Here is a 12,205-nt window from a genome sequence, read left to right on the forward strand (position 1 = left end):
GGATGATGGAAGCGGATGGGGAAATGTGTAACTACTTGAAAAAAAAATTGTTTAATGGGGAAAGGCTAGAAATTGGGACTAAACTTTTTTTTAATGACCCAGCAAAGGCACGGTAGCGTGAATGTATTCCTTGGTTGTTTCTATCAGTAGAACTGTGATTTATACTGACAGTACAGTTAACATTATTCATTTGTGAGCAGCAATCACTAGTAGACGTATTTTATGGACAGACAAAGATGAGACTTGTAAACTGTTAATGCCGCTCGTCAGCTATTAAAAAGCATCTTTCCCACATCCCTCCCTCTTCATTTTACTCAGATGCCACCCCCACCCCAGGGCAACATGATAATGCACATGAGGCCTCCCAATGTCGGAACCTATCCTACTCCAATTCAGCGTCCCGTAATGCAGATGAACAAAGGTCCCATTGCACCCCCAATCACAGTACGTCCGCCTCGAATGCACAGCTCTGGTCGAGAAAATTCTGCCCCCACAATTCGAGCTTGCAACGCTGAAAGGGGAGGAGAAGAGGATCTCAAGGTGAGCAAATGTAAATATTACAAAGACTCCAGACATGTTTTGTTTCCCACCCCTAACTACAATTTCCCTAAAACAAGCTCTTTCTCATCCTTCTGCTGACTGCAGTCTTGCTCCGTCCCTGGCAGATAAATGTTTGCATATTACTGCTGATAAATTGAGGTGTGTGACCTGAATGCTGCAATATGGATGTGATAAATGGGGCATGGCAGATACTTCCCTGTGAAATTTGCTTCTTCCTGATGCAGGAGTGTTTAACCTAAATCTCAAGTCACTCAGCTTTCTGAGTGGAAAATGGTGTAAATTGAGGATGGAGAGGGAGAGAAGAGTATTCTCCTGTAGACATAGAACATAGAACACCACAGCACAAACAGGCCCTTTGGCCCACGAGTTGCGCCAATCACATCAACACCTATCTATAACCCCCAATCCCATAAAACCCCATATACTCATCCAGAAGTCTTTTAAAAGACCCCAGCGAGTTCGCCTCCACCACCACTGACGGCAGCCGATTCCACTCACTCACCACCCTCTGAGTGAAAAACTTACCCCTAACATCACTTCTGTACTTTCCTCCCCGCACCTTAAATCTGTGTCCTCTCGTAGCGACCATTTCAACCCGGGGAAATAGCCTCTGAGAATCCACCCTATCCATTCCTCTCAACATTTTATAAACCTCTATCAGGTCGCCTCTCAACCTTCGTCTCTCCAGAGAAAAGAGACCCAGCTCCCTCAACCTAACTTCATAAGGCATGCCTCCCAGTCCAGGCAACATCCTTGTAAATCTCCTCTGTACCCTTTCAATAGCTTCTACGTCTTTCCTATAGGGAGGCGACCAGAACTGCGCACAGTACTCCAAATGAGGCCTGACAAGGGTCTTATAAAGTTATAACATTGAGGAATGAATGCAGTTTATCAGATTAAGACAAAATAGTACCTCCACAAGATTGTTCTCAGTTACACCCTGCAGTAGAAAACTGCCCACGATCAGCTTTGATAAGCTGAAGATCCTCTACTTGAATAAATGAGACTGTAATAAATTCTAGGCGTCTTCTAGCCAAAGGACAATTATATATCCAAAAGAGAAAATGCTGGAAGATCTCAGCAGGTCTGACAGCATCTGTAAAGCTTTGACTTAGGACATAAGAGCTAGGAGCAGGAGTAGGCCATCTGGCCTCTTGAACCTGCTCCTCCATTCAATAAGATCATGACTGATCTTTTCGTGGACTCAGCTCCACTTACCTGCCCATTCACCATAACCCTTAATTCCTTTACTGTTCAAAAATTTATCTGTCCTTGCCTTAAAAACATTCAATGAGGTAACCTCAACTGCTTCAGTGGGCGGAGAATTCCACAGATTCACAACCCTTTGTGTGAAGAAGGATCATCTGGACTCAAAACATCAGCTCTTTTCTCTACTTACAGATGCTGCCAGACCTGCTGAGATCTTCTGTTTTGGTTTCAGATTCCAGCATCCGCAGTAATTTGCTTTTATTCGGATACTTGTGTATCTTTGTCTGTCATTGTGTAAAATGGCCAGATTTAAAAGTGCGCGATTCCAAAGAAAAAATGTCTCCTTCAAAGCCAAATCTCTGTCAATCCTATTATGAGCTGAACATACTTATAATGATAATACTAAAAGCCTCTTAAATTTATTTTCAAAGGCTAAACAGAGGGCAGAGGTGCTGCAGTTGACCCAGAAGTTCTTTGAACAGCATCAGCAGGGAAAGCTTGCTAACCTTGGGCAGAAAATGGAACCAGGCACTGCTATTGCTGAACACGGAGAAGAAAGCTCCACCTTAAATGTACCGAATATTCAGGACCCAGCCGCTGAAGCTGTGACACAGGAGAGAGCTGTCTGAACTGGACCATTTGAGCACCATGGCATTAAAGCAGAAGATGGGGGAAGCATAAGGATCCCCTGCAGTTTAAAAAAAATGATATATATCTATATATAAAAATCAGAAAGGACTCGGGATTTCTGGAATGCTAAGACCTTCATTTCTTTTTTTGTTAAATTGATGTTTCATTTGCTGCTCAATCTTGACAAAGCAGACAGTTAAGCGGATACCAGCGCAAGGTAATGTGAACTCTGGAGGTTTTTGTACTTCTCATTGGCGAATAACTCTCAATTCGATAGCCACAGTTGAATTCAGGATTTCCACCCACTTAGGCAAGAGTGTGACCTTTTGAAACGGTGCAGTCTGGCTGTATAGAACAGTTGTATAAGTTCTGATTTTAGGCATGTTGTTTTCCTTCCTTATACGGTATGGCGCACTTGACATCACTGCATCAGAACATGGTGCACCACCTAACTTCGAGTGGCCGGTTATTTTAAGAATGGGGGACAAAAATCAAAGATACAATGGAATATGTAATATATTTCTATGGCATCCCTGCAGGTAGACACAGCTACACATTGCCACTCGATAATCCATTTCTGCTTGTTTCGGGCATGTTGTGCTGAAAGTAAAGGTATTCAGGATTGAGCACGTTTCAACTTGTGAACTTCATAATTACTGACGGCAAAACTCCCACCTTAGCAGTTTTGGAAAGGGTCACATGTTGAAGAGTGCAGCGCGTGATATTAAACAGTATTACAGTCATAGCAGAATTTTAACTTTGCAAAATGGAAACTCTAACAATAGATCATTTCATTGCATGGTATTTTCTTAGTAAGTGAGAAGTGCATATGGAATTAAGGTTACAGCATTGTGATGCTGCGTCAACATTAAATACCAATAATACAAACTTTAATTTCAAAATGTTGCAAATTTGGAAAATGATCATTCTGTCCCTTGAGATTGTTGACTATGTAGGCTTTACTTCACTTTGCCTGGAATAAGTAGAAATGAGTTGTGGAGTAGTGGCTGTATTTCCAGAATACACAATGAAACCATTTTACGCCATTTAACTTACAGCAGTTAGCTTGTAAGTGCAAAATACAAATGGTTCTAACCCAGCACAGGGGTTCCTGTGATTGCTACCCTTGAGAAGAGACATTTTGCAAAGTGAGAATCCTTTCCTGGAGCAGCATGACACCAAATAAGGAATAGATACTCATTTGTTGAAGGTAGTACCATGCTTTTCAGACATGACTTGTATAGTGCATGTGGATAAATACAATAAATAAATGTGCATATGTAGTTCTGGGCACCTGCAATAACTTAGCAACTTTAACATCAGTATTAATGGGCTACTGCAGATAGTCCTGTTAAGGGTGAACTATCCTTATCTTTGGTATTTAGATTTCTACACTCCACTGTACATAGTTCTCAAGCACACATGCAACATGAATTTTGTCCTCCATTTGTCAGCAAGGGACTGAATCTCATATCAAATGTGATTTGGAATCCAAGGATTTAAGTTCCATAATGGACATTCTGTTAAATGACCTGTGTTGACATTTGCCCTCTATTGTGAAGATCAAATGTGGCGGGAAGGAATTAATTCAGCTTATTTGCAGCCATCAGTTATTTTGGTACAAGCTGGTCTGCTTAACAGTGTTGCTGGAGTTAACACTGACTATGTGATGGTATTGAAAGTGATTTGTGTGGCACATTCCACCTGGCCCCTGCCTGCGCTGCAATTCTGTCCAGGCCCCATTTCAGTAACATTCTTGCTACCAGTAAACTGATCCTGAGTACTGTTAATGAAGCCCCAGACCAGTGTCTTTGTCGAAAGGTTAGCTGTCAGAAGAAGGATCTCCAAGGTACCTTGATGCATACAACTAAAAATGGGGTCACATTGAGCTCTGCATAGGTCCTGCAGAGGTGTAGATGTTCTCCAGACTGAACTGAGTCCCTTGATTTCAAGTGTGACAGAGATTAGGTCCAAGTTGTGGGTGCAGGTAGTAGGTATGACATAGATTGGCAGAACTGTTAATATTTTTCCTTCAATGGGAGCTACAGTTGTTATATTTTTTTCAGTGTTGTGATGAGTTATAATTTTTATGTATTTGATTATAGTTATAAAATTTGGGAAATAAAATAACAGGATTTAATCAAGAGGGTCACTGAAGTCATCCTGTGAGGTCTAAGCCGTCATTTTGCAGTTGTCCTTGATCTTAACTTGAGGACTAATGAAGAAAATCCATCTCAACAATTTAATGATGGTATAGCCTTAGTGACTCCTAACATTGTTGGATACATAGATAAGGAATCCCAACAGTGTAGATCAATGTTTTACAAGGCCCTGGCACTGAGGGTCATTTAAATACAGTTTGCAGATGATGGGTTTAGAATTTTCTACGTGTATGTAATTAAATGGAGAATTGGGAAGAGGGTTTGACAGGAGATAGTGAATCATGTAGGTGGGAGAGTCCAGAAAGAAATGTGGAAGAGTTTTAAAACCTTTCTGTTCTTGAACCTAAGTTACAGGGCTTCTGTTACAAGTGTCAACTAGTCTTAGTTGAGAGAGGAGGAATGGAATGGAGTCTCTTGTATCTTTCCCTTTTTTCAACAAAACTCAAATTCAGTGTTGTACACACGCCTATTTTAACTCTAGCCTGCCCCTGTAGATATTAATTTTTGAACCTAAAATGTAATCTCTTTTCTCAATGAAGTTATTTACCTTGACAATCACAAACTGAAATTAATTGTGGCAGGATTAATCAGTATAGGTAGCTGGAGGGGCCAAGGTCTTACAGTTGTTTCGTTAGAACTGTTGACTCAGTTTTTGCTTTGAACTTGATTATTCAAGCAACATCAAAAAGAATAAGTCTCTTAACATTTGAAATTGGGGACAACAAAATCCCCAAGAATCCTCTTGTCAAATGCAACCCTGTAAATTATGTGACAGAAATTTGTTAATTAGCATATTGATTCTCCTTAAAGGCACCTCTATTTTCATAGAAACACGAGACCTTGGCCTGAGAAATGGGACTGTCGTTATTTTCCCTTTGTAGCTTCAGAAAGTAGCAATGCATGATGGTGCTCTTCATCTATGCAGCTAACTGGAAGCTCGGTGGAAATTGTGCCATCTGTATCCTGGCAAACATTCTTTTTGGCATTGCGAGTTTTAATGGGGAAAGGGTGGGGGGCATAAGGTGGTCTCTAAAGCTCTCTGTGATGGCTCTGGTAAAGCTCTGTGCTCAACTGGCACAAGATGTGTTTGTAATCTGAGTGAGGATTTGTCTTTTTTTCTCTTTTCTGTTCTCCTCCTTGCCGAGAATTGGTGCAATGTGTAGAATGAGGTGCATTCCCGAGGTGGCAGGCAGCTCTGGAACTTGGATCCTTGACCATCCAGTTGCTTGTCTGTTTTGTTGTTGTGTGCCATTGACATTTTAATCCATTTATTTCAGTTGGGAGTTTTCCACAAGTTCTTGTACAGTACTATGAAGAGATCTGTGATACCGTGCTTGAGACTCAGTCTCTGGGCTTCTACCACTGAAACCCTAATCACCGCCGTGCGTGATCGCGTTGAAACCATGCCAGCAAGTGGGCGAGTCTCTTCCTCTCTGCCTCCCCCAACCCTTAACACGGCTGCCAGCCTTGTGCTTCTGTCTGGTGTCATTATAGACAGGGAACCTGTGGCTTGCTCCTCACTTTTTTGTTTGAGCCGGAATAATTCACCCCAGATTCAACATGGTGGGCAGATTAAGTAAAAAGAAAACAGATTCTTTTTGCATTTTAAAAAATAGAATTCGTCTTTAAAAAGCGATGGTTTTGCTATAATAGATATCCCCGTAATGCATTGCTCAGAGCGCTCGTGCAATCAGTGAATCTGTCCCACTGATGAGTTCTTCCTCCGAATCAATGGTCTCTTCTGAACACTACATTATTTAATATGTACTGATGTGCAGAAATATGCCAGCAAAAGGTATGTTTCACAGTGATCAATTATTTATATATTGTCTGACAACTCTGTGTAATGGTGGGGCCAAAAGACACGTGCACGTTTTCAGAAACCTGTTGGCTTGTATCTCCCTTAACTAATCCGTTACAAAGTGTTCCGATTGAGTTCCTTGCTCCCAAGCATGTAACTTAAATATTGTACAGCATTCTGTAGTTTATTGACGTGTTTTTAATTTTTTTTATTTTGTAATGTACAGTGGCTCAGTTAACAAGAGTTATTGTCAGACAAGAGATGGGTGTGTCAGTTTCCAATTTGAGAAAGAATATCCAGGGATGCTTTCAGAGTCCAGTTTCCGAGATTCGAGCAAGACATTCCCTCAGGCAGCCTGCATTTTACTGTTAAATCCTTTGCAACGCACACATTCGGCACGATTTTAATTAATGCAGGTTCACTTTCAGCGTTGTCCAGTATGCCTCTATTGTGGTGCTGAACATCTACCTTCCCTTTGTCAGTTGGATGAGTTTTTATTTCGTTTCCAAGAAATTTGTTCAGCTTGAGATGAAGACGTGTATTATAGTTGATGCCTTTTATGTTTATTACGAGATTAATCAAATTCATATCAAAACTTGTTATGGGATGGGGAGCAGAGACATTTTTAAGTCCTCTATGCTTTCCCAGTGTGTTTTTGAGTATATATCTTGCGAATGTTCTGATCCCCAGCCCTATATCCTTTTATATAATTTTTTAAATAAAGTTTGACTTCTATTCCAATAAGAGTTAGAAGCTCTGAAAGAGTTACTTTATAGACATTTACCATGATCATTTTTGTTTGTTTATAACCAGAAACGTGCATATTAGTCTTTTGGCCTTATCTTTCTTGTTTTTTCGTGTAGATTTGATATTTGAAAGGATAGACAGTGGATATGTTGTGTACACTGAGGAGTTATTTATTAATGAGGCTTGAACTGGTTAGGTGTGTGCTGGCCTCTGGTTTACAGTTCGGTACCTATTGTTTATCCTTTCAAATATGTGATTTGTAATAGCTCTTTCCATATGAAAGGATCTGGTTTATTTAAATAAAGCAGCTGATGCTTTTTTCACATGACCAAATAAAGTGTTATCTTTTTTCCTTCCTGTGTGTTTGATTAAAATTATAGCGAACATCATAAATATCAGGCGCAGTCTTTTCGATATCAAAGTATTGAATGGGTGCATTTGATTTGTTACAGTGATGGTAACTTGGTCAAATGTCCCACGGTACTTCACAGACAAAGGTCAATGGCCAGCTCTATATAAGGGAAGATTTGAAGCAAAACTGAGGGGTTTTGGGACAGAACTTTAGGGTTTAGGGCCTTAGTGCTCTGCCCATTGTCTTTTGGGGCAAGGGAGGTGGTTTGAACATAAGAACATAAGAACATAAGAAATAGGAGCAGGAGTAGGCCATCTGGCCCTTCGAGCCTGCCCCGCCATTCAATAAGATCATGGCTGATCTGTCGTGGCTCAGTTCCACTTTCCCGCCCTCTCCCCATAACCCTTAATCCCCTCTCTTATCAAAAACCCATCAACCCGCTTCTTAAAAATATTTAGCGAGGCAGCCTCCACCACTTCAACGGGCAGAGAATTCCAGAGATTCACCACCCTTTGAGTGAAGAAGTTCCTCCTCAACTCCGTTCTGAACCGCCCCCCCTTTATCTTGAGGCTGTGCCCCCTAGTCCTACTGTCTTTTTTGAGCGGGAAGAGTCTTTCCACCTCTATCCTATCCATCCCATTCATCATCTTATACGTCTCAATGAGATCTCCCCTCATTCTTCTAAACTCTAACGAGTACAAGCCTAGTTTATTCAGCCTCTCCTCATAGCTCAACCCCCTCAACTCCGGTATCAGCCTAGTAAACCTCCTCTGCACTCCCTCCAGGGCCAAAATATCCTTGCGCAGGTGCGGCGCCCAAAACTGCACACAGTACTCCAGCTGCGGCCTCACCAATGCCCTATACAGCTGCAGCAAGACCTCCCTACTTTTATATTCAATCCCCCTCGCTATGAAGGCCAGCATCCCATTCGCCTTCCTGACCACCTGCTGCACTTGCAGGCTGGGTTTTTGCGACTCATGCACAAGGACCCCGAGGTCCCTCTGCACCGTCGCCTGCTGCAGTTTTTCGCCACGTAAGTAATAGTCCTTCCTACCATTCTTCCTACCAAAGTGGACCACCTCACACTTGCCAACATTAAATTCCATTTGCCATTTCCTGGCCCATTCGCCCAGCCTATCTAGATCCTTCTGCAGACTCTCCACACCCTCTGCACAATTTGCCTTTCCCCCAATCTTAGTGTCATCAGCAAATTTCGACACCCTACACTCGGTTCCCTCCTCCAGATCATCTATATAAATGGTAAATAGCTGAGGCCCCAGCACCGACCCCTGGGGCACCCCACTAGTCACCAACAGTTTCTGAAGCAAAACTTGGAAGTTGAAAAGTAGGGCTTTGGATATGGAATGATTTCAGCACAGAAAGAAGCTGTTTGACCCATTATGTCCATGAAAGCTTTCTGCAAGAACAAATCAGTCCTCCCACTTCCCCCCCGCCCCAACCCCTTTCCTCTAGCCACACGAGTTTTCTTTCTTAAGGTGCTCAGTTTTGAAAGTTTGATCTGCATTCACTGTACACTCGAGTTGTGAATTCCAGATCCTAACCACTCAGCTTGTAAAAACATTATTCCTTGTGTCACTTGTTCTTGCCTTTAGAAAAACCTTCTTTAAAAATCTATTTTAGTGTAACACATAGACTTATTAACACTGCAATGAAGCTACACTCCGATGCTTGTTCGGGTACACTGAGGGAGAATTTAGCATGGCCAATACACCTAACCAGCACGTCTTTCAGACTATGGGAGGAAATTGGAACACCCAGAGGGAGGAAACACGCAGACACAGGGAGAACTTGCAGACTCTGCACAGAAGTGACCTGAAGCTGGAATTGAACCCACATTCCTGATGCTGTAAGGTAGCAGTACTAACCCACTGTGCTGCCCCTTAGATTTTTCTTCTGTCTACTGTTTAGATCGCTCATGATTTTGAACACTTTTATCAAACCTCTCAACATCACCCCTCCCAGGGTATTTGCTGCCCTAGATGAACTTTCAGCCTGGCATCCTCACCCCTCCCTATAATACTGCGGGAACCATTGGCAGATGGTTTGTCACGGAAAGCAAGGTATGAGAGGGTTCTAAAGGAAACAACTCTCAGGCAAGCTTAAGGAGCAGATTAGCATGTGGGCATTTACTGCCTCCACATTGGGAACTCAAACTCGCTACTGTGGGAACATACCCAAGGATCAAGCAAGCTGTTGGTCAATCATTAATAGAAATATCAGAAAAGTTGCAGTAAGCCTTAAAGATGAATCGCTGACCTAATCAGAAGTGAACTGTGCCCATGACAGTCAAACTAATAGAATCCCCACAGTGTGGAAAGGAAGCCATCTGGTCCTCACTGACCCTCCAAAAGAGCATTTGCCCCTCCTTATACTGTAATTCCACACATTTACCATTTTTCAACCTACAATCCTGGATTATTGTCATCAAAGGTAGCCCAGTCCATCATGCAAATCAGCCTTCCATCCATTGACGCTGTCCACATTTCCCACTGCCTCGAAAAAGCAGCCAACATAATTAAGGATCCCACGCATCCTATACATGCTCTTTTCCACCTCAAAAATCTGAGGCCACATACCAACTGACTCAAGAACAACTTCTTCCCTGCTTCTGTCAAGACTTTTGAATGGACCTACCTTATATTAAGTTGGTGTTTTTCTGCACCATATTTGTAACTGCAACACTATATTCTGCAACCTCTCCACCCCTGTGTACTTTATGAATGGTATGTTTCATCTGTATAGTGTGCAAGAAAAATTACTTTTCACTATATACCAATAGATGTGACAATAAATCAAAAAGGGGATTTGCCCTTCCCAAGATTACCGATTGGTATTTGCCCCCCTCTGAGTTATCAATGGAGGGTTGGCCCTCTAGGGTTATCAGTGGTAATTTGCCCCTCTCTGGGTTATCAATGGGACTTGCTCAACTCTGGGTCATTAATGGCTATTTGACCTTCTCTGGGTTATTAATGGGGATTTGTCCCTATCTGGGTTATCAATGAGGATTTGCACCTCACTAGGGTTATCAATGGAGATTTGTCCTTTTCCTGGTTATCTATGGGGATTTGCCCCTCTCTGGGTTATCTATGGGGATTTGCCCCTCCTTGGGTTATCAGTTGAGATTTCTCCCCTCAAGGGTCATTATCAATAGGGATTTATATTTTTCCTGGGGTATTAATGGAGATTTGCCCCTCTCTGGGGTTATCATCAATGGAGATTTGCGCCTCTCTGGGGTTATTGTTACCATAGGGGATCTCGGTACTTTTCAGACCCGTTGTTGCAGATATGCAAATTCCGCGTGCTGGAGCTCCGCGCAGCGCCTTCGCTGACGTTGCTCGAGTGGACGCGGTTGCCATGCAGACGGCGACTGATGATGTCATCGCGCAGCCCCTCCCCGGCTGCTCGCCTCGCCCCGCCCCCCCAGGCCGGCGTCGCTTGGGACCCGCTGCCCGGAGAGGAGCCGGCCTCAGGCCGCGGCGGGAGAGCCGGGTGAGGGGCGGGCAGGGAATCAAACGCCGGCGGGAACCGAGCACCCAGTTTCGGAGGGGTCCGATGACCGTGGGGAGTGGGGCGTTAGTGGGCTCTCAGGGGGCCCCCCTTACTTGGGGTAGGGTGGGATGGTCGGGGGAAGGGCCCCTCACTTGGGGAGGGGGTGGTCGGGGGGACCCTCACGTTTGGGGGTTGGGTCGGGTCGGGTCGGTGGGCCCTCACTTGGGGGGGGGATGGTTTCAGGAGGCTCTCACTTGGGGGGTGTGGTTTAAGAGACCCTCACTTGGCGGGGATTGGGGGTCATCACTTGGGGGGGGGGTGGTTAGGGTCGGTGGGCCCTCACTGGAGGAGGGGAGGTCGGTGGGCCCACACTTGGGGGGGGGGGGGGGGCAAGGAATGGGGTGGTGGGCAGTGGGCCCTCACTTGGGGGGGAGGAGGAGGAGAAGGAATTGGGTGGTGGGTCCTCACTGAAGGGGGGGGGCCCTCACTGCAGGAGGTGAGGTCGGTGGGCCCTCACTGGGGGGGGGGGGGGCGCGGTGGGCTTCACTGGGGAGGTGGGAGGGTCGTGGGGGGTGGGGCCCCTCACTTGGGGGAAGGTTAGGGGGGCCCCTCACTTGGGGGTATGTGGGTCAGTGGGCCCTCACTGGGGAGGTGGGTGTCAGTGGGCCCTCACTCGGGGGGGTTGGGATCAGTGGGCCCACACTCGGGGGGGGGGGTTGGGATCAGTGGGCCCTCACTCGGGGGGGGGGGGGGTTGGGGTCAGTGGGCCCTCACTCGGGGGGGATTGGGGTCAGTGGGCCCTCACTCGGGGGGGATTGGGGTCAGTGGGCCCACACTCGGGGGGGGTTGGGGTCAGTGGGCCCACACTCGGGGGGGGTTGGGATCAGTGGGCCCTCACTCGGGGGGGGGGGGGGTTGGGGTCAGTGGGCCCTCACTCGGGGGGGATTGGGGTCAGTGGGCCCTCACTCGGGGTGGAGGGGGGGGGGGATTGGGATCAGTGGGCCCTCACTCGGGGGATTGGGATCAGTGGGTTCTCACTCGGGGGGTTGGGGTCAGTGGGTTCTCACTCGGGGGCTTGGGATTAGTGGGTTCTCACTCGGGGGGTTGGGGTCAGTGGGCCCTCACTCGGGGGATTGGGATTAGTGGGTTCTCACTCGGGGGGGATTGGGGTCAGTGGGCCCTCACTCGGGGTGGAGGGGGGGGGGGATTGGGATCAGTGGGCCCTCACTCGGG

The 12,205-nt window shown here is 45.4% G+C and overlaps 1 protein-coding gene across 5 annotated transcripts in view; it reads left to right on the plus strand.

The window, feature by feature from the left end:
• Positions 1–7,462, plus strand: part of prrc2b (proline-rich coiled-coil 2B) — a 78,165-nt gene extending 70,703 nt beyond the window's left edge. For 4 of the 5 annotated variants that reach the window (XM_080212346.1, XM_080212349.1, XM_080212348.1 and 1 more), the window contains 2 exons: positions 319–540; positions 2,202–7,462. In XM_080212346.1, coding sequence (XP_080068472.1) covers positions 319–540; positions 2,202–2,399 — 420 coding nt within the window. In that variant the 3' untranslated portion in view covers positions 2,400–7,462. Of the gene's footprint in view, positions 1–318; positions 551–2,201 lie in introns of all 5 variants that reach the window. The other variant, XM_080212350.1, reaches the window with a different exon arrangement.
• The last annotated feature ends 4,743 nt before the right edge of the window (positions 7,463–12,205 follow it).

The sequence above is a fragment of the Carcharhinus amblyrhynchos genome, chromosome 25 (assembly GCF_965287045.1).
Source record: "Carcharhinus amblyrhynchos chromosome 25, sCarAmb.v2.hapA, whole genome shotgun sequence".
NCBI classification, from domain to species: domain Eukaryota; kingdom Metazoa; phylum Chordata; class Chondrichthyes; order Carcharhiniformes; family Carcharhinidae; genus Carcharhinus; species Carcharhinus amblyrhynchos.